This window comes from Pantherophis guttatus, chromosome 4 (genome assembly GCF_059756535.1).
Source record: "Pantherophis guttatus breed Tessera chromosome 4, ASM5975653v1, whole genome shotgun sequence".
NCBI classification, from domain to species: Eukaryota; Metazoa; Chordata; class Lepidosauria; order Squamata; family Colubridae; genus Pantherophis; species Pantherophis guttatus.
In genome coordinates, this window is record NC_142066.1 from 101,831,299 (window position 1) to 101,854,666 (window position 23,368).

At 39.7% G+C, this 23,368-nt stretch overlaps 1 protein-coding gene across 1 annotated transcript; it reads right to left on the minus strand.

The window, feature by feature from the left end:
• Nucleotides 1–282: 282 nt before the first annotated feature.
• LOC148114265 (collagen alpha-6(VI) chain-like) lies at nt 283–22,740 on the minus strand. Its single transcript, XM_087894215.1, has 6 exons — nt 22,658–22,740; nt 12,583–13,076; nt 3,864–3,960; nt 2,597–3,271; nt 1,781–1,877; nt 283–1,357 (listed from the first exon to the last, which is right to left on the minus strand). Exons 2-6 carry the CDS (start codon nt 13,000–13,002, stop codon nt 1,354–1,356), a joined length of 1,293 nt encoding a protein of 430 aa, XP_087750341.1. The 5' UTR covers nt 13,003–13,076; nt 22,658–22,740; the 3' UTR covers nt 283–1,353.
• Between the last annotated feature and the right edge of the window lie 628 nt (nt 22,741–23,368).

The following is a 23,368-nucleotide window of genomic DNA, read 5'->3' on the forward strand; positions in this document are numbered from 1 at the left end:
TATTATGTCTGGGGATGTGTCTTTGGTTTTACACTCATTCTGTTACATTTTTAAATTTTAGACTCATATTTAAATTTTGATCTAATTGTGTTAACCATTTTATATAAACATTTGCAATGTTGTGATTATGCCTTTCTTGTGCATTGTAAAAACATGTAGCTATATTTCAAGTTGACATCAATCTGAAATTAAAAGTAACCTCTCAACAAGTAAAACATACACTAATGACTCTTTAAAGAAATAACCAGAACAACAATTAAAGAATAACAAGGAGAGTTAATATAGAAACTAATACTTATTGAGAGCTCTTTATTATCAAAATAAAGGAGAATACATTTATTTCCAAATTGGACATTCAGAAACATAGCAGAGGAAGCAGAATAAAATAAATCAGTTGTGTTGCTGAAAAAAGGTTGAAAAAGAGACAAAATGTGAAAAGGGAAAAGAAGTAAAGAAAATAAAAATGTAACATTTTGTTGAATGCATTGCCAGAATGTATAATGTGGGATGAATAGTAAACATGTCATTATTGTATTAGGAAACTTAATATATTGGTATGAGTATTGCTTATTATAACATTTCAAGTATAGAATGCAAATATTATCTAAACTTACTATTACACTGGAAAAGCCACTGAATGTCTTGTTGTAGTAGAAAGGTCATTGAGAATCCAAAGCTTTTCTTAAAGAATGGCTATTTCTTCAAGATATTCCTGGATTAATAATGCTGCTTCTCCAGAAATTATTTTACTTATAAAATGATTTGAAGTCCATTAATGACTGCAATGGTAATCAAAAAATAATAACTAACTTATCCTACATTTAAGTGTGACTGAAAAGTCTGCCAATCCTTGCTTGATCATAGCTTCTAGTGAGTGAATCCCCAAATCTATTTTTAAATAAGGTCTAAAAATTTATTTCTTTAATTGTTACCGTAAACCATTTTAATGTATTTTGTCAGATGTAATATTATTATAGTAGTTGAGATGCACACATTCCTCAATCATATTCCATTCACATGTTCAAAAGAAAGGCTAAAATAGCATATGAATGGACATTGACCTATTCAACTATACCTCTGAACAATGAAGGTAAGAGCAATGTTCACAAAACATGGCTATGTTAATCTTGAAGAAGGAAGTTTTTCTTTCAAAAAGTGACAAGAATCACAATCATTCCATAGATTTTATATATTACATCTTGTTTTTTCTATACATCATTGAAAAAGACAAGTTGACACTATTATAAACATACTATAAACATTAATATTTCCTTCTATCAATTTACAGAAGAAAAAATTGTTTTATTGCTTCCACCTGCTGTGGATGTGCAGGTTCATATCATCTTCTGTCAATCATCTGAAAAATATTAAAGCACTTTTGAGTGCATTCACAAGACTAATAAAAATAATCCTACAAATTTTCCACATACTCAAGAACAAAGTCCAAGCTAGCCATGACAATAACAGATTAATGATTGAAATGTCCTTCAGCAGATTCAGTAGAATATATCAGGTCATAATTGTATAATGCTTAGCTCTTTTAAATAAATGTACATTTTATTTGTTTTCAAATCACTGTGTTTGTGATTTGTATATGTTATCTTTTGTTCCCTTGGTTGATTTCAAAGTGATAATCAGAATGCTCTTAAGAAGATTTCAGTTAAATTATTTTTATGAATATAAGTGAATTGAGCAGAAAATAATTCAGCTTTAAAATGAATGGTTGAACATATAAACATTAAGGGCAACTAATTTATAGTGAATAAGTAGATTGACTTACTTATGACTGTGATGCTTCAAAACATGTCTTGATTTTTTAGTGCTCATCTTGTGACATTTTGTTCTAAGTTCAGATGGTGGATAGCTGTTGAATCCATCTATTTTGACCCCCCAAAAAACACAAAGGTAAACATTTAGAATATTATAAATAGTATTCTTCTTTTCAGCATTAAATTTATACAAACACAGAAAACATTTACATATGAACTGGGTCACTTTTTTTATATTTAAGGTGCAATAATTGTTAAAATTCCAGTTTTGTTATTTTGGAAAGAATTTTGGCCTTTCTTGAAAATTCTGCTTCAGTCAATAAATGAGCAAGCGGAAAGTTAAGAATTAACTCAATTTATTAATTATGGTGTACCCATTCCCTCTAATATTAAAAATATTAAAAATTAATATTTGATATTAATAATATCAAACTGAGCTGATCTTTCATCCATAGGTGGCAGAATTCCCATTCCAACCTTTGAAAAATTATACACAGCAACTATTCATGAAGAGAAGTGTTCTGTATTCCAGCAGAGGACAATTCATTAACAGTTATTCTTACGTTTCCCTCCAGAATGTCTTTGCCATATGCAATAATTCAAAATGCCAATTTTGGAAAGTTCGTCTTAAGTACTTTTTTTTAAAAAATCCCAAGTTTACACATTCATCTCTATAAAATGAAGATATGAAGATAATTTGAAAAAGATTAATGCTATTAATTTGAGTACCATTACATATTAAAAGAACAATGAAGAAAAAAACATTTGTGATGGGAAAGGCTTTGCATAGTTTAAAAACAAAAACCACACTCATTACAAATACTTACTATGAAGAAAATATAGAAAAGGTTTCAGGAACATAATGGCATAGTTTAGTTCTGGCTTGTGAATTCTGCCAAGCTGAATCACGTGCTGCTCCAGGGGGTAACTTGCTAGTTCTTGAAGTTCTGTGCTATTATAGTTCTGTCCCACAGAAACTACCAGAAAGGCATAGCCCTGGCACTTGGCTCTCAGAGACACTTTCTTTAACATTGCTTTATCCCATTGACTTGTTCCGCCCACAGATATAATAATAATAACCTTGTATTTCCTTGGGTTTGGAGTATGTGAAAAAATGTGGTTAATTGTCCACTGTATCGCATGGCCAACAGCAGTTTGACCATCCAATTGTTGAACGTATTCCTGGATATATTTTTTCATGAGCTGTGTTGTATTGAAAGTCACTAAATCAAATTCTTTCTTTACAGGTATCACCTGGGTTTGTGGTTTCAATGCTGGTACAGCATGGCTCACCAAAGCTATTCTGTCACCAACAGAAGAAGTTGCAGGTTGAGAGGAAATATCAAAATGGTTCAGAGCTCTGCTTAGAAATTCCTTCAGTTTCTCAAACTCATCAGGATTTATCTTGCTTGAGCTATCCAAAATGAAAGCAGCATCCACATATTCCCATGGTGGTCTGGTTCTTCTGTTACGTTCACAGGCAGCATCTGGTTTGCATTTATCTGGAAAAAGACAGAAAGTTAGTCTTCCCTTTACAAAGAACAAGATAATGCTCCGGGGATTGGTTTTATTGCATACTTAGGAACAGTAGTTTCAACAGAATTGTTTTTGACCAGATGATTTGCACATATTTTCAGAATTGGGCTTGTTTTATTTCTATGCCATGTTATTTTGACAAAGGAACTAATTGAAGAGTTCATGTGAGCTGTTTTTCTATTTTATATTCAAATGAAAGTTGACAAAAGGAATTTTCTCCAGTTCTCCTGGCAGAAGAACTACATAGAGAAATAATGTGATTATTTATTAAGATGTTGGACTGGACTATGTAAACCTGGCTGAACCACTCCTATGGAGCGGTTGAAAAGGCAGGATACATATATAAAAAGAAACAGTATATAATTTGGTACAAAAATAGCCCTCATTTAAATGCATTTAATTAGTATTTTAAAAAATAAAACAAACTGGACATATATTCAAGAAACAGTTCCTCAGAAACCCAGAGATGCTAAATTCTTTCAGGCTTCTGGTTCAATAAAAAATAATAATAACCATCATCTATTTCAAATATATGTGTAATATTACCATTCTTCATACCATAGCAAAGTGTGCATAGTTGGAATCTTTTCAAAAATGGTGAGTAATCTCCCCCAGTGGGAATGGTGATGACTTGAAATTGTCCAGAATCATCCATCTAAAAATTTTAAAAAGTTAAATTTGCTAGATAATTCATTATTTATTTATTAAAATTAAATCATTTTGCATCAGGAGCTCCACATAATTTGCATCATTTATCTTCTCTTAAGATAAACCTAAGATTTAAAGGGTTACTTCTATTTTTCACCCACATACCTGAGAATATACGCATATATTTTCAGCAATTTTTAAAAAAGTTTTAGATAAATGTATATTTCAATCTGAAAATTGTCTTGATAGGAGAATTGTATCAACAAAGCAACCACAGTCTTTCAGAGGACCATAAGGTTAAAAAAGAGGAACTGAAGTTTTGCTATTTTGTGGAACTGGGCTGTCTTTATTCTACCAGAGAAATGTGGACCTGCTCCCACTACAATGTGATGTAATGTGTCATGCAAGCAAAACAAACTGCTATGTTAATCTATCTTTGTACATGTTTATTTATTTATTTGTTGTTAGTTGCAAAGTCATGTCCGACCCATCAAGACCCCATGGACAACATTCCTCCGGGTCTTCCTGTCCTCTACCATCCTCTGGAGTCCATTTAAGCTCATACCTACTGCTTCAGTGACTCCATCCAGCCACCTCATTCTCTGTTGTCCCATTCTTCTTTTGCCCTCAATCTTTCCCAGCATTAGGTTCTTCTCCAGTGAGTCCTTCCTTCTCATTAGGTGGCCAAAATATTTGAGTTTCATCTTCAGGATCTGGCCTTCTAAAGAGCAGTCAGGATTGATCTTTTCTAGGACTGACCGATTTGATCGCCTTGCAGTCCAAGGGACTCATCAGGAGTCCTCTCCAGCACCATAGTTCAAAGGCCTCAATTGTTTGACGCTCAGCCTTTCTTATGGTCCAACTTTCACAGCCATACATTGCAACTGGAAAAACCATAGCCTTGACTATACACATTTTTGTTGGCAGGGTGATGTCTCTGCTTTTTAGTATGCTGTCTAGATTTGCCATAGCTTTCCTCCTCAGGAGCAAGCATTTTTTAATTTCTTGCTGCAGTCCCCATCTGTGGTGATCTTGGAGCCCAGGAAAATAAAATCTGTCACTACCTCCATTTCTTCCCCATCTATTTGCCAGGAATTGAGAAGGCCAGTTGCCATGATCTTAGTTTTCTTAATGTTGAGTTTCAAGCCAACTTTTGCACTCTCCTTCTTCACCCGCATCAAGAGGCTCTTTAGTTCCTCTTCGCTTTCTGCCATTAGAGTGGTATCATCTGCATATCTGAGGTTGTTGATATTTCTCCCAGCAATCTTAACTCCAACTTTTGATTCATCTAGCCCTGCCTTTCTCATGATGTGCTCTGCATATAAGTTAAATAGGCAGGGCAACAGTATACAGCCTTGCCGGACTCCTTTCTCAATTTTGAACCAATCAGTGGTTCCATGTCCAGTTCTCACTGTTGCTTCTTGACCTGCATGTAGGTTTCTCAAGAGACAAATAAGATGGTCTGGTACTCCCATCATTTTAAGAGCTTGCCACAATTTGTTGTGATCCACACAATCAAAAGCTTTAGCATAATCAATGAAGCAGAAGTAGATGTTTTTCTGGAACTCTCTAGCTTTCTCCACGATCCAGCGTATGTTGGCAATTTGATCTCTAGTTCCTCTGCCTCTTCAAAATCCTGCCTGTACTTCTGGTAGTTATCGATCCAGATACTGCTGGAGCCTAGCTTGTAGGATTTTAAGCATAAACTTACTAGCATGTGAAATGAGTGCAATGGTGTGATCGTTTGAACATTCTTTGGCATTGCCTTTCTTTGGAATTGGAATATAAACTGACCTGTAGCCAGTGTTGAGTTTTCCAGATTTGCTGGCAGTGGAGTGTAGCACATTTACTGCATCGTCTTTTAAGATTTTGAATAGCTCAGCTGGAATACTGTCATCTCCACTAGCTTTGTTGTTGCTCAGATTTCCTAAGGCTCATTTTACTTCACATTCTAAGGTATCTGGCTCAAGGTCAGTGACTACCCCATCGTGGTTATCAGGGATGTTAAACTCATTCTTGTATAGTTCTTCTGTGTAATTTTGCCACCTCTTCTTAATCTCTTCTGCCTCTGTTAAGTCCCTGCCATTTTGGTCCTTTATCATATCTCATATGAGACCTTCATATCTCCAATTTTCTTGAAAAGATCTCTCGTCCTCCCTATTCTATTGTTTTCTAGCTATTCTCTGGAATTCTGCATTCAATTAGGTGTATCTTTCTCTTTCTCCCTTGCCTTTCGCTTCTCTTCTTTTCTCAGCTATTTGCAAAGCTTCCTCAGACACCATTTTGCTTTCTTGCCTTTCTTTTTCTTTGGGATGGTTTTAGTTGCTACCCCTATACAATCTTGTGAACCTCCATCCATAGTTCTTCAGGCACTCTGTCTATCAGATCTAATTCCTTAAATCTATTTATCACCTCTACTGTATATTCACCAAGGATATGATTTAGTTCATACTTGAATGGCCTAGTGCTTTTCCCTACTTCCTTCAATTTAAGCCTAAATTTTGCAATGAGAAGCTCATGATCTGAGCCACAGTCAGCTCCTGGTCTTGTTTTTACTGACTGTATACAGCAATGATGGATAAACTTTTTGCCATCATGTGCCAGGAACAGGAGGGGAGGGGGGTCATGTGCAAGCATGCCCACACTCATAATTCTATGTGCCCTGCCCTCATGCATGCGCACATGACCCCCCTTCCCCCCTGCTCCTGGCACACGATGGCATGGTGGGCCTGGTAGGCCTGTTTTTCTCTCTCCCCAGACTCCAGAGCCTTTCTAGGAGCTTGGAGAGGGTGAAAATGGCCTCCCCCCCCCGAGGCCCTACGGAGGCCAGAACAGCCTGTTTGCCAATTTCTAGTAGGACCGGAAGTCCCGTTTTTTGCTCTTTCCCAGGCTCCAGAGCCTTTCTAGGACTCTGGGGAGGCGAAAACAACCTTCCACCCCCCCGGAGGCCCTATGGAGGCCATTTGTCAACTTCTGGTCCCACCAATATGGCTACATGTGCCACCTGTGGCATGCGTGCCATAGGTTCACCATCACAGGTATACAGCTTCTCCATTTTTGGCTGCAGAACACATAGTCAATCTGATTTCTGTGTTGACCATTTGGTGATATCCATGTGTAGAGTCATCTCTTGGGTTGTTGGAAAGGAGTGTTTACTATGACCATCGTATTCTCTTGACAGAATTCTATTAGCCTGTGCTCTGCTTCATTTTGTACTCCAAGGCCAAACTTGCCTGTTATTCCGGTTATCTTTTGGCTTCCTCCTTTAGCATTCCAATCCCTCATAATGATAAGGACATCATTTTTTGGTGTTAATTCTATAAGGTTAATTCTATAAGGTTCTATCTAGGAGCCTGGTAGCTCAGCAGACTAAATGCATTGTGATTAACACCAGCTGTCTGCAATTACCATAAGTTCGAATCTCACCAGGCTCAAGGTTGACTCAGCCTTCCATCCTTTCAAAGGTAGGTTAAATGAGGACGCAGTTTGTGGGGGCAATAAGCTTACTTTGTATAAATAAAAAAAAGTATGAACGCATTGTAAGCCGCCCTAAGTCTCTGGAGAAGGGCGGCATATAAATCAAACTAAAAAAAAAAAGGTGTTGTAGGGTTTCATAGAACCAGTCAATTTCATCCTCTTCAGCATCAGTGGTTGTGGCATAGACTTGGGTTACTGTGATATTGAATGGTTTGCCTTGGGTTCGAACTGAGTTCATCAGTCATTTTAGGGATTGTATCCCATTATTGTTTTTCCTACTCTTTTATTGATTATGAAGGCTACTCAATTTCTTCTGAGGGATTCTTGCCTGCAGTAGTGTACCTGATGGTCATCTGAATTAAATTCACCCATTCCTGTCCATTTTAGGTCACTATTTCCTAAGATGTCGATGTTCAGTCTTTTCATCTCTTGTTTGACCACATCCAGCTTGCTCATGGATCTTACATTTCAGGTTCCTATGGAGAAAAAATCTTTACAGCATCTGACTTTCTTTTCACCACCAGATGCATCCACAGCTGAGCATCCTTTTGGCTTTGGCCCAGTCACTTCACTCTTTCTGGTGCTACTAGTACTAGCCCTCTGCTCTTCCTCGGTAGCATACTGGACACCTTCTGACCTGAGGGGCTCATCTTCTGGCATCATATCTTTTTTCCTTTTGGTACTGTCCATGGGTTTTCATGACAAAGATACTGGAGTGGGTTGCCATTTTCTTCTCCATGATCTCAGTGGATCATGTTTTGTCAGAACTTTCTGCTATGACCTGTGCGTCTTGGGTGTTCCTGAACAGCATAGCTCATAGCTTCATTGAGCAATGCAAGGCCCTTCACCATGACAAGGCAGTAATCCATGAAGGGGTTATTTATTTATAGCTCACCTTTATTATTTTTAATAAAGAACTGAAGGCAGAAAACAAGTCTAATACACCTTCCTCCTCCAATTTTACATACAACTCTGTGAAATGGGTTGGACTGAAAGAGTGGTATTGGCCTAAACCTATCTGTTTTCCATGTGTAAGGTGAACTAGGACTAGTTCTGGTTTCTAGCCTAGTGTCTTAACCTAGTGCCAGAAACCAAACCGGTTCTCTGGTGTTATACTAACTAGTACTAAATCAGACTGAATTCTGTTCATACCATCCTGTGTGCAGGTTATAAAGATGATTTTTTAGAACCATAAAGGCAGAGATATTAACATGGTGCTAACTGAAAAATCACACTCAGATGGCATGCAATCTTTCTGGATACTTATGCTTCAATAAAGTTCAGAGACAGATATCCAATAGGTTTGTTGCCTTTTGTTTTTAACAAGAGGATAGACAGCCTGGAAGGATGAAAAGCCTTGAAAGCTATGCACTGAAAAGGATCAAAATGAATAGTAAGCATAGACAAAAAATATGGACAAGAAAATTTTAAACACTTTGAGAATAAAGAAGTTGTTTGGCAAGCAAGAAATGGTCTGTGCTGGTAGTGATTGGTCAACAGCTATTGGATAGCTCTAACATGAGATAAAGAAACAATGACTCACAATCAAGGTTGACTCAGCCTTCCATCCTTCTGAGATTGGTAAAATGAGGACCCAGATTGTTGGGGGCAATTTGCTGACTCTGTAAACCGCTTAGAGTGGGTTGTAAAGCACTATGAAGTGGTATATAACTCTAAGTGCTATTACTATATATATTCTGTAACTTGTTTTATTGAACGCACAGATAATGCTTTCACACATTTTTTTTATTTCTATTTTGTTTTATTGAAAAAGTTTTCAAATACAAATTTTTCCCCCATTTTTCTCCCCCCCTCCTCCCTAACCCCCCCTCACCACCCATCCCCCCCTGTGACTTCTTCACAACAAAAACCTAATTCATAACAGATTATATAATATTTTACCATCCTCTTACTCCCTTCCTCTAGATACTGACCCTTACTTGCTGATAATATTATTAATATTATTACTTCCCCCTTTTACCATACATTTCAAAATAACATTCTACTATAACATTGTATAATAATTTCTAATTTAGCATAATAATATTATTATAACTCCCAATTTAGCAATAATCTGCCCTTTTTCTCCTCCCCCATACTTATATCTGTATATTAATACAACATTTCAAAACAACCTTCCACTTTAAAACTATATAATAAATCCTACTTTAACATTTGATCTTTTGTGTATATTAATATAACATTTCAAAGCAGCCTTCCCCATAAATCCTAATTTAACATTTATTCAATTCTATCCATTTCCTCCACTCCCCTAAATATATCACTTAAACATTCCTTTTCTTAAACTAAACAATCAGTAAACCAACCTATCTCCACCCACTTTCCTACAAAATTGCCATGCACAACAATTCTTAATATCTTTAATCTACTGCCCGCCCTACTAAAAAAAATATTCCTTTATATAGAAAAAATCAATGACTTTAAATTTGTAATCCATATAATATCTTCTTTGATGTCTTTCCACTGGATTGTTGAGTCCATCATCCCTATTAGGGTAACATAGCATCCTGGTTGCAACAGATTGTTCAAAATCCTCAGTTATCATCTGCCCCCATCAGTAATGAATATCCTCATATATATATAAAAAAGGAAAACAACCACCCGAGTGACATTATAATTATATTCCATATAATATCTGTAATTGTGGCTTTCTTCAGGATTATTAATTCCCGTCATCATAATGGGTGACAACCAGATCTTCTGCATGCCCCAGCGTAGCTCTCTTGCCTTATAGCTCAACATAAATATAATACATTTATCAATAAAAAGAGAAATCCGAAATAGATAATTCCGATCCAACAATTTAAGGCTCTTTTCACATCCCAAAATTACGGCATTGCAGAGGTCTGTCACTCTCCTCAGGAAAATGTTAACCAATACTTCGCCTCAACTATCTTTTCATATATTCATTCATTTTTTTAAAATAACTGTCTTCACTGTTGCTTAATTTAGAAATTTTTATTTTTGTGAGACCTATTTCTTTTTTTCTTTTCTTTTTGTGGGTTTGATCTCCATCCTAATTTCCTTTCTACAAGTTGTATATCCACTGATCGGTTTTCATTCTGCTTTATGACTTGATCTTGTTGGTTTTGCTTTTGTGACTCATATTTCTTTTCTATCAATTGTGTATCAGCTAATTGATTTCCATGCTTGTCTGTGACTTGATGAATCATCACGTTAGAATCCGATGCCACTTCTCTCTTATTTGTAGATAATCCAGCTGAGATGTCTAAAGAATCCAAAGGCAATTTGTCTACGGAGGCCTCTATAATTCGATGTTTTCCCTTTATTTCCAACTCCTTCTGCTTATCCTGTGTTGTGCATAAAGATGTTGAGTTCATTTTCAAATTTTTTTGATAAAATTCTTCCGCTTTTTCAACAGTATTTAATTGGTATCTTTCTCCTTGATATCTCAATATTATACCAACTGGAGCATCCCACCTGAATAGAATATTTCTTTTTTTAAGCTCAGTCACCAGAAAACCAAATTTCTTTCTTTCCAATAACATCTTGGGCGGGAGCTCTTTGTATATCCAAATCTTTCTTCCAAACAATTGCAAAGTAGAGTTGAAAGAATTTTGCACAATATTATTTCTTATTTCTTTATCTGTAAAATAAATCACCACATCTCTGGGCAATTGCCTTTGCTTTGCAATCCAGGAATTTATTCTATAAACTCTATCAATCCTACAAAATACTTCCTCAGGTTGAACCTTTAAGATCCCAGCCAGAATTTCAGAAGATATTTTCCTTAAATCATCTCTGTTATTTTCCTGCAATCCTCTCAGTCTAATCGCATATTCAGTAAAATTATATTGCATCATTAAAACTTCTCTTTCAATCCGTTGTTGTATGTTTTCTGCATACATACTTGTTTTCTTGCAAGTCTTTTGATCAGCCTCCATTTTAGGTTTTTCTTCTGAGCTATTGTCTTGAGTGTTTGTCAAATCATTTTCAATTTTTTGTATTCTATTGTCCAAATTGTCCTCAATTTCTTCCATTTTAGACTCTAATAAATTAGTATTTGCATCCAACTTGATCATAAATTCTGTAAAACCATTAGCCATTTTTGTAATCTTTCGTTGCAAAGTATCAAACTTTAATTGCATCAATTCTTTAATTTCCTGCTTAAATTTTTCAAAGTTCTGATTCACAATCTCATCCCTTCTTACAATCTCCTCCAAGAGAAATTCAATTATGTTAAAATTAGTTTTCTGAGACTGGAGATTTAGAACTTGTTCATGTAATTTATTAATGGGGGAATCCCCCCCCCACTGCTTGTTTGTCCGGCTTTGTAAGTTTTAATGCCATGTTTCCACACAGACAAACTTTTTTAGAAAAGAAAAGAAAAGAAAAGAAAAAAAAAAGCTTCTTTCCAACCAAGATCAATATCAAATCTCCAGGAAAAAAAAAACACAAAAGTGGAGCTTTATCTTCAATTGTAGCCAGAAGTATTTATTCTGCTACTTTGTAGTTTAATAGAAAACGGAAGGACTTTCCCTTTCAGCCCCTTCTCAAGCCTCAGCAGTCGCCATTTTAAAAAATTCTTTTTTCCTTCTTCAATAACTTTTATAAAATAAATGAAATACTTGCGATTCAGGGTCACAGGTCCAGCTCACATCCTCTTTAATTAATCTGTTAATTTTGTAGGCTTGTTCTTGTCGCCTAGCTCTGCATAAGCAGAGGTCTCCCAAAGCCCGAAGCAGCGGTGGGGGAAATAGGGAGCCTCATCTGCTTCGTCCCCAAAAGTAAAAAAAAAACTTTTGGGGCTACGCAGAGAGCTCTACCTACCCTCGCCGGCTCTATCTCCATTTCCTCATGGAAATGGAGTTTTTCGAGCCGCCTTTCCATTGTAAAGGCGGCTCTTTACAGGCAATGGGGCTGGCGGTCCCGAGGGACTTTCACACATTTTTGATCATGCATAATGTTTATGATTATGTGCTCTCTTTATGATTTAAAACTAAAATTCATAGAACAAAAGAATTTTATCTTCACATAACTTATTTCCTTATTTATTTACCTTATTTATGTTAGAAAACATCCACATGTGCAAAGTTATAGCTGTCAGAAAGGCAGAACGTACTTAATTACTGGGTGCAAAGGAAGTGAAAGATTATAATTTTAATCTCACCAGAAAAGCACGATTGATCTCAGGTACATTATTAAAAGCTAAGATGACTGGGACAATCTCTAATGCACTGTATTCAAGGAGTGCTGTGTTGACAGAACTTGGATGGTCAGACTCTCCATTGCTGAAGAAAACAGCAACTTTCCTCACATTAGCACTTTGGAGAGTTCGCTTGAAGAGATGCCTGGCAACAAACCTCATGGATCCACCAATGTCCCGTCTGTTGGTTGTTCTCTGCAAAGAAAGCCTATTGAGCTCCTGCAACAACTTCTTCTTATTCTGGAAATCTATAAAACGGATCAGATAGTTGGTGTTGGAGCTGTAGGACACAACAGCCACTCTGGCTCCCACAGGACAATTGTTCTCTCTGATGTTTGTTTGGTTCACAGTCTCTGTGATTATCTTTTTCATCTGTTCAAACATCTGTAGTGTGGTATCCTGGGATATATCCAAAGCAAATACTAGTTCCGTAGCATATGCTGGACATTTTGCTGTTCCTACGACAATAGCACAGATTGGTCATTGAACCAGACTTTTAAAAAAAAATTATTTATACTTTTTTCTTTATCTATATCTTTAACATAGATAGGTATTTAGTGAACAATGTATTGTCTGGGTCAATTTACTTTATACATGATAATAATACTAATAATTTTTACATGTACATAATAATCTTTCAGCTTCTAATACTTATGTATACATAGTAATAATAATATATTATATAGCAGTATACCTAATAATATTTTCCCAATTTCTAACTTCTACCTCTATTCTCTAGCCACTAATAGAACAAGTCGCATATTAGAAGGTATTCTGTATATAACCATAATCTCTTGCCCTTTTTAATAATAATAATAATAATAACAACAACAACAACAACAACAACAACAACAATAATAATAATAATAATAATAATAATAATAATAATAATAATAATAATTTTATTTCTATACCGCCCTTCTCCCAAAGGACTCAGGGCAGTGTACAGCCAATTTAAAAACACAGGACACAACAATAATTAAAAATTAAAATAATTAAATAGATTTGGCCGATTTAAAACCCCAAAAATTAAAATACCCCAATTTAAAATTATTATGTTGATAGCCCTGCCTGGCGGAACAACAGGGTCTTCAGTGCGCAGCAAAACACCCGGAGGTCGGAGATCTTACGTATTTCCGGGGGCAGTTCATTCCACAGGGCTGGGGCTCCCACAGAGAAGGCCCTCCCCCTGGGTGTCACCAGCCGACATAACTTGGCTGATGGCACCCTGAGGAGACCCTCTCTGTGGGAACAGACTGGTCGGTGGGAGGCTATTGGTGGCAGAAGACGGTCTCGAAGGTACCCGGGTCCTATGCCATGGAGCGCTTTAAAGGTGGTAACCAACACCTTGAATCACACCCAGAAGACCACTGGGAGCCAGTGCAGCTCGCGCAGGAGGGGTGTCACGCGGGCACAACAAGTTGCGCCCATAACCACCCGCGCGGCCGCATTCTGGACCAGTTGGAGCCTCCGAGTGCTCTTCAAGGGGAGCCCCATGTAGAGAGCATTACAATAGTAATATTAATATTAATATTTCAACTCTTGTTGTTTTTTTGACAAATCTCGCATACTCCTCCCTTCGGACCTTATATCTCCTTACATCACTCATACTTAATCTAAGTATTTCATCTGCCTCTACTTCTATCTCTCACTTTCCAGTTTCTAAAGTAACCAATAACTCTTTCTTCACTTCTGGGAGAGGAGATCTCCCTCTTTATCCTCTTCTATATTTTGACCTCTTAAATAGTCATTTCATTTCATTTTCATTTTATTTGATTTGTATACCGCCCTACTCCCGAAGGACTCAGGGCGGTGAACAGCCAACAATAAAATACATAAATACACAAAATTTAAAAACCCGATAAAATCAAATTAAACTTTTTGGCCCAGACAAATTAAAATACCCCAATAATTTAAAAACAGATTAAAATTTACATATTTTAAAAAGGGAAGTAAATTTCCTTCTCCATTTCAAGAGTTATTACTATCTCTCCCAGATCTTTATCTGTTTGTGTCAGTTTTCATTTGCCTCTTCTATTCTTTCCTCCACTCCTTCTAATTTCTTCTCTATTTTCTGGATTTTTTGTTCATTTTCCTGTCATTTGCTGATAATTTCCTAATCTCATATCTATCTCATACATCTGTTTCTTCATCTCCCTATGAAACTTTGTCATAGTTTTCTGAACATATTGAAACATCAATTTTATTTCTTTTTGAAATGTATTTGTTTTTCTCTGTTGTAACATCTTGCTTTGATTTAATGGGCTGAAAGTTCCTCAATAATCACACTTCTAGTTTGTCATTCCAGCAATGCAGTCAGGGAAATAGCGGGCTCTGATGAGCCCCACAAAAACCCTGACTGACGAGCCGCCACCGATGGGTCTTTGGACCGAACCTGTCTTGTAAGGACAGGGGAAGGAGAGGGGCGCCTCGGATGGCCAAGAGGAATAGGCAAGTTCCTCGGAGGCCGGAGGGAACCCTCTGAGTCAGCAGCGGGGGGAGGCAGCCATGGCAGCTGCTACGAAGCTGGGACGAACTGGGAAAGAATTGTGCAGGAGGAAAGAAGAAAGAAAGAATGATGTGCTTTGAAGCTGGGTGAGTGACACCAACCCAGGCGAGAAACAATGTTAGACTATGGACTTTTACTAATAAGATCCCCAGCCTTAAACAGTGGCTGTAGATTTGCAGGGCTTGAAGATTTTGTAAAGTAACAATAGGGGATAACGACCCATTAAGGAATTTACTTTAGTACTGATCGTTTTGGATGAATTGGCTATTAACAAGTCAGAAAGCTGAGTTTTCCTTCAAATTGGAACAGATTCGATCTTTGGAAAAAGAGAAAAGTGACAAATAAGGACTTAACACCTTTAAAAGTTAGATGAAGCAAGGCAAATGGATGGTTATATAATTGCTACAAAATGGAGATTGCTGTGACTAAGCAAAAGTCTTCTCCTTGAAAAAGAACTATTTTGACTGGCTATTTACCCTGGATTACTTAGAAAACAACTATGGATTTTTGGATTTTGGAGATTCCTATTCTGCCTATGGGTGGTTTTATAAAGAAAGAACAAATATAATGGAACTAATAAAATCGAAACTAACTGGCGCAGGGACAAAAGAAGGAAACTGATGGATTCTACATGGAACAGACTTTACAATAGAATTAAAATGATATATAGAGTTTCAAACATGGATATACTGATTTTGAAGTGGAATACTTATGGACAGATAGGGAAATGAAGAAATAAAATAGATAAAATTAAAATGTAATCTTTAAATGTTTAAATGAGTTTTTAAATATAAGCAGGAGGTGTCTATGGAGAAATAAAGATGGAAAATAAAAGAAGATAATTAAAATAGAAATTTGATGTTAAGGTGGTCAAAAACGATATTTTTAAAAAAGCATAAGAGTATATATTAATATGAGACATTTAAGAAAATTTATTAAACTAAGGGAGAATAAGTGGAGAATATGTCTGATGCAATATGTTGTAATTTTAAATTGTAAAATTTATTAGACTATGGGAGAACAAATGGAGAATATGTTTGATGTTGAGAATATGTTTGACTATGGGGGCGCTGACGACGCCATGGACGGTGGTGCAACAGCTGACCGAGGGGACGGCTGGTAGCTGGGCAGCAGCGACCGACGATGATACCCTTCCGAGGCATGTCTGCCGACTTGAGGAAACGTGGACTGACTTTTCCTGGGTCTAGGACTGGCATTATTTATTTATTTACCATCTTAACTATCATTGTTCGTTTACCGCATAGAGTGGGGCAACTGTGGGGATGTACTGAAGGAACGGGTTCAGAACTGCATTTTCATCACTGGTGGGCCATTTCATCTACTCCATGGCCAGGCGGGGCCAACCACCATGAGAGGGTGGCTGTTGGAGGCCTGCCCCCAGTTGGTCGATATGCCATGATTCCTACCTGCTGTAGTGAGAGGACAGTGGGGACTTTTTTGAGACTCTTTGAATTTTCAATTACACCCAGGGGTTGCTTCTCCCTTTTTATACCAGCATGGCTGACTCCCAAGCCATATTTATCACCATCCCAAAACTTTGGCCTATATAGATGTATTCTACAACCGATCTTCTAGCACTGCGAGACTCCCCCCTCTCGCAGGCCTGGCCCTCCACGTTATCGAGGGTCTACCTTGATGATGGGTTTTGGAACCCTGAGAGATGGCATGCAGCAAAGAAGAGGGGGTTGAGGGGTTTCTTATTAAAATTTTTAACGAAAATTTTAAGGGGATCCAGGAGGGGGGTGGGGGCTGCAGAGGTGGACCTGGGGGGATCCATATAGCCACTGAACGGGGTGGTGGGTTGGATGGGCGCAGTGGAGGGGATGGGGATGGAAGGTTGATTGGGATGCCAGGGGGTGAAATGAAGGGCAGGTCAATTGAGATAGTGAGTGGGAGGGGCAGGTACGGCGGGCGCAGGGGGCCATATCTAGGTTTGGGAGTGCGCTTGCACTGCTTGCGAGTGATTGCTCACTCCGGCCCCCAATGCATGTCTCGTTCCCCGGGTTGCACAGAGTCTCAGGCCCTGGGTCTATGGCTGATGTTGTGTAATGCCAGGTCGGTGGTTAATAAAGCCCCCCTCATTTGTGATCTTACTACAGAAGGGACACGGAACTGGCAGGGATTACGGAGACCTGGTTGGGCCACGAGGGGGGGGTCCTCCTCGTGGAAATATGTTAACCAGGTTTCTGTGCATTTCATCAGCCGAGGGCTCAGGGGAGGAGTGGGGGAATGGCGGCGGTTATTAGGGAAAGTCTTTGTCCAAGGGAGGCCACTGTTCTTCAGATAGCCGGATGTGAGTCCCTATTTGTGAAGTGGGGTCGTGGAGCACAGATGGGCTTGCTGACTGCGTACCTGGCTCCCTGCCACATAGCGGCGGCCCTGCCCGAGCTGCTCGACGTCATTGCCGGGGTGGCAGTAGATACCCCCAGACTTATAGTCATGGGGGATTTCAACCTGCCATCTGCTGGTGAGGCGTCAGAGTAGCTCGGGAGTTCATGGCTTCCATGACGGCTATGGACCTGACCCAATTAGTTCTAGGCCCCACTCACACAGGGGGACACACTCTGGACTTGATTTTTGTCTCTGGTCAGTGGCTAAATGATCTAGGAATAGGGGATCTAGACATCAAGCCCTTGTCATGGACAGATAATTCTCTCCTTCACTTAGACTTTCGAACCACTACCCCCCGCCGCAGGGAAATGGAACCGACTAGGTGGTTCTTCCCAGGTGCCTGATGGACTCTGACAGGTTCCTGACAGAGCTTGGGCCATTTCCTGAGACCCTGGCACATGACGCGTCTGAAGACCTGGTGGCCGCCTGGGATAGAGCGGCTGCCAGAGCTTTGGATCGTGTCATGCCTTTGCGGCCTCTGACCCGATGCTGATCTCAATTGGCACCTTGGTTCTCCAAGGAGCTGAGAGAGATGAAGCATCGGAAAAGACACCTAGAGAGCATCTGGAGGACTAGTCAATCTGATTCTGACTGAACACAGGTGAGGTCTTATATCAAGACCTACCTAGTGGCGATAAAAGTGGCGAAACCCAACTATTTTTCCGCTCTTATGGCATCTGCAGAGGATCGCCCAGCTGCTCTGTTTAGGGTGACCCGCTCCCTCCTTCGGGTGGGAGCGCGGGAAGATCCCTTGCAGGGTCGAGCTGAGGATTTTGCGCAATTCCTGCATGATAAAGTCACTCAGATTCGGGAAGGCTTGGACTCCGACTGGATGAGTCCAGGGGGAGATGGGGATAGGTCTTGAGAATATTATCTGGGAAGAGTTTGACCATGTGGCTCCCGAGGATGTGGACCGTGTGGCGGTGGTTCTCCTCCTTCCTCTCCAACTGCTCACAGTTTGTGTTGGCAGGGGGGCAGAGGTCGACCTCGAAGCGCCTCACTTGGGGGGTGCTGCAAGGGTCGGTCCTCTCGCCCCTTCTGTTCAACATTTATGTGAAGCCGCTGGGCGAGATCATCCGTGGTTTTGGGGTGAGGGTACATCAGTACACTGATGATATGCAGCTGTATATCTCCACCCCAGACCACCCCAATGATGCCCTTGACATGATGTCCTGCTGCCTGGAGGCCATGCAGGTCTGGATGGGGAGAAATAGGCTCAAACTCAACCCTTCCAAGACCGAGAGGCTGTGGCTCCCGGCGTCCCGGTATAGTCAGCTGTCGCCATCGCTGTCTATAGAGGGTGAATCTTTACCCCCCACAGAGAGGGCTCGCAATCTGGGTGTCCTCCTGGATACCCAGCTGTCTTTAGAAGAGCATATGATGGCTGTGGCCAGGGGGGCCTTCTATCAGGTTTGCCTGATCTGCCAGTTGCGTCCCTTTCTGAACCAGGATGCCTTGCACATGGTCACTCACACCCTTGTTACCTCTCAGCTAGACTACTGTAATGTTCTCTACATGGGGCTCCCCTTGAAGAGCACTCGGAGGCTCCAACTGGTCCAGAATGCAGCCGTGTGGGTGATTATGGGTGCAACCTGTTGCACTCATGTAACACCTCTCCTGCGCGAGTTGCACTGGCTCCCAGTGGTCTTCCGGGTGCGATTCAAGGTGTTGGTTACCACCTTTAAAGCGCTCCATGGCTCAGGACCTGGATACTTATGAGACCGCCTTCTGCTACCGATAGCCTCCCACCGACCAGTTCGCTCCCACAGAGAGGGACTCCTCAGGGTGCCGTTGGCCAAACTATGTCGGCTGGCGACACCCAGGGGGAGAGCCTTCTCTGTGGGAGCTCCTGCCCTTTGGAACGAACTGCCCCCGGAAATACACACAATCTCTGACCTCCGAGTTTTTTGCTGTGCCCTCAAGACCCTGATCTTCCGACAGGCAGGGCTATCTTTGTAAAGGAGTTTTAAATTCGGAGTTTTAAATTTTTGGATTTTTAACGAATTTTGGCCGTAAATGTAATAATTTTAATAATTTTTTAAATTTAATTGGGATTTGTATTGTGTTTTTTACTTGGCTGTGCACCGCCCCGAGTCCTTTGGGAGAGGGGTGGTATAGAAATAAAATTATCTATCTATCTATCTATCTATCTATCTATCTATCTATCTATCTATGTAACATGTTTTAATTTTAAACGGTAAACAAAGTTGAGAATGGTAAATATGATTAAACGTGAATGATTAATGAACTATTGGATGATAAAATAAGAAACACAGACTTAAGTAACAAATTATGATTGAATTTAATGTATGTTGGAAATGATCAACATTAAGAAATAGGTTGGGAAACACCCTGGAAGAGTATATTTGAAAATAATTAAATAATAGATAAATATACTGAAAAGAAAACACTCAAAATAAGATATGCTGGGTATCAGCCAAACAAAAGGTGGAGCTGTGGAGGAGAATATGCTGGAAATCAGCCAAACAATAGTTGGAGGTAGGAAGAAAATATGCTGGAAATCAGCCAAAATTAAAAAAAAATGCTGAAAACCAGCCAAACAACAGTTGGAGTTATGGAGGAGAATATGCTGAAATTCAGCTAAAATAAAAATTGCTGAAAATCAGCCAAACAATAGCTGGAGATATAGAGGAGAATATATTGGAAAATAGTCAAATTAATATGGGGTGAAAAAGAATATGTTGGAAGACAATTAAAATGAAGTGAAACAATTTTGAGATTATTCTGTGTAAAATGAAATGTGTAATAGATAAATAAATAAATAAATAAATAAATAAATAAATAATTTTATTTCTATACCGCCCTTCTCCCGAAGGACTCAGGGCGGTGTACAGCCTATTTAAAAACACAAAAAACACGACAACAATTTAAAATTTAAAATCATTAAATAATTAGGCTCCAATTAAAATCCCAGAAATTTAAAATACCCCAATTTAAAACGTTATGTTAATAGCCCTGCCTGGCGGAACAACAGGGTCTTCAGAGCGCAGCGAAACACCCGGAGGTCGGAAATCTTTCGTATTTCGGGGGGCAGTTCATTCCACAGGGCTGGGGCTCCCACAGAGAAGGCCCTCCCCCTGGGTGTCGCCAGCCGACATAACTTGGCTGATGGCACCCGGAGGAGACCCTCTCTGTGGGAGCGGACTGGTCGGTGGGAGGCTATTGGTGGCAGAAGTCGGTCTCGAAGGTCTCGAAGGTCTCGAAGCTTACCCGATGATAAGCTCAAGAAAATTAAGTGTAAATTGACAAAGTTTAAGATCTAAAGATTGGATGAAATGGGTCCAGACATTAAGAAATACAGATAGAATTTTGATTTATAAATTGAAATAAAAATAGAGTTGTATATATTGGAAATTAAGATTTGTGGTGATAAAATAGTAAGGTAAATACTTAGATCAAGAGGTTATAATATTTTTTAAATTTGTGTTTTGATATTGATGTTAAAAGAAGTAATGGAGAAAATTTAGGAAAGAATTAGAATGAACTTTGATTTATATTTGGATATAAAAATGAGTGGAGTTTATTTGGGAATTAAGATTTGTAGTGATATTTTTCATTTCATTTTCATTTCATTTGATTTATATACCGCCCTATTCCTGAAGGACTCAGGGCGGTGAACAGCCACAAGATAAAACACATAAATACAAAATTTAAAAGCAAAGTAAAACCGAATTAAACAATTTGGCCCAAGACAGATTTAAAACACCCCAATAATTTAAAATAGATTAAAATTTACATTTTAAAAAGGGAAAAAAAGGGAAAAGATTAGGCCAGGCCAGCCTGATGGAATAAAAAGGTTTTAAGAACGTGGCGGAAGGTGCGCAGATCCGGGATCCTCTGTATCTCCGGTGGGAGCTCATTCCAGATAGTAGGTGCCCCCACAGAGAAGGCTCTCCCCCTGGGGGCTGCCAGTTGACATTGTTTGGCTGACGGCACCCGGACAGCTTACAGGCCGGTGGGAGGCTATTGGTGGCAGCAGGCAGTCCCGTAGGTAACCAGATCCTAAGCCATGGAGCGCTCTAAAGGTGGTAACCAAAACCTTGAAGCACACCCAGAAGACCACCGGGAGCCAGTGCAGCTCGCACAGGAGAGGTATTACATGGGAACGCCATGTTGCTCCCATAATCACCCGCACGGCCTCACTCTGCGCCATTTGGAGGCTCCGGGTGCTCCTCAAGGGGAGCCCCATGTAGAGAGCGTTGCAATAGTCCAGGCAGGAAGTGACGAGGGCATGAGTGACCGTGAGTAAGGAGTCCTGATCCAGAAAGGGATGCAACTGGTGAATCAGGTGAACCTGATGAAAAATCCTCCCGGTCATGGCGGTCAAATGCTCTTCTAAAGACAGCCGTGAATCCAGGAGGACGCCCAAGTTGCGAGCCCTCTCCGTGGGGGCCAACGATTCGTCCCCAATAGTCAGTGATGGCACCAACTGACTATATCAGAAACCACAGCCACTCGGTCTTGGATGCATTGAGCCTGAGCCTGTTTCTCCCCATCCAGATCCGCACGGCCTCCAGGCACCGGGACATCACTTCAAGGGCATCATTGGGGTGGTCCGGGGTGGAGATGTACAGCTGAGTGTCATCAGCGTACTGGTGGTACTTCACCCCAAAACCACAGATGATCTCACCCAGCGGCTTTACATAAATGTTGAACAAAAGAGGCGAGAGGACCGACCCTTGTGCCCATATGTGTACCCCACATATGAGGGGCCTCGGGCTCGACCTCTGCCCCCCTGCCAACACAGACTGCAACTGGTCGGAAAGATAGGAGGGGAACCATCACAACACAGTGCCTCCCACCCCTAACTCTTCCAACCGGTGCAGCATGATACCATGGTCGATGGTATCAAAAGCCGTTAAGAGATCTAATAGGACCAGGACAGAGGAGCAACCCCTGTCCTGAGCCCTCCAGAGATCATTAACCAACGCGACCAATGCCGTTTCCGTGCTGTACCCAGGCCTGAAGCCCGACTGGAACAGATCCAGATACATCGTTTCATCCAGATGCTGGGGGAGCTGTCGCGCAACCACACTCTCAACAACCTTCACCACAAAGTCAATACTTGAATACATTTAAATGGACAGTGAAGCTTACCTTGGTAGCAAGCTAAAAAAAAGAGAGAAAATAATATGGTATTATTTTTTAGCAAGTAGCTAGATATTTCTACTACATAAATTATTAAATATAATTTTGATCTCTTACTTTACAGTCACACTTGGATATCAATGGTCTGAGGACTGTTTTTAAATGCATAGATCATTCATATAAAGCAAAAATTAGTTTGATTTGAATGAATCTGATAATGACTGTAATTTTCCCCTTCCTAATGCTGTCTTATTAAAAATGATTCTATTTCTTTTTTGTTTCATTATCCATGTTGCTAGCCATGAGCACTATTAAAATTATTGCTATGTTATTCAATGTATTTGGCTTTATTTTTCATTGTACTGTTCCTAATGTGCTTATTTTTAGGTTGTGCAGCAATTTTTCCATTGGGTGTGTCCTACGGAAACTGTTCACAGCACTTGGGTTGCCTGATTTAGTAGTCTCTGCTAATGGGCCACAATTTACTGCTAATCAATTTGAAATCTTCCTAGGTAGCCAAGGGATTTGACATGCACTATCCACGCCGTGGAAGCCGTCCACTAATGGACAAGTGGAAAGGGATGGTGAGAACGACAAAGGAAACACTAGCTAGAACGGGCCCAGGGGACTTCCAAGTGAAAATAGACAAATTATTAAGCATACAATACATAACGCCCAGTGCAATCACACACAGAAGTCCTGCAGAACTATTGATGGGGA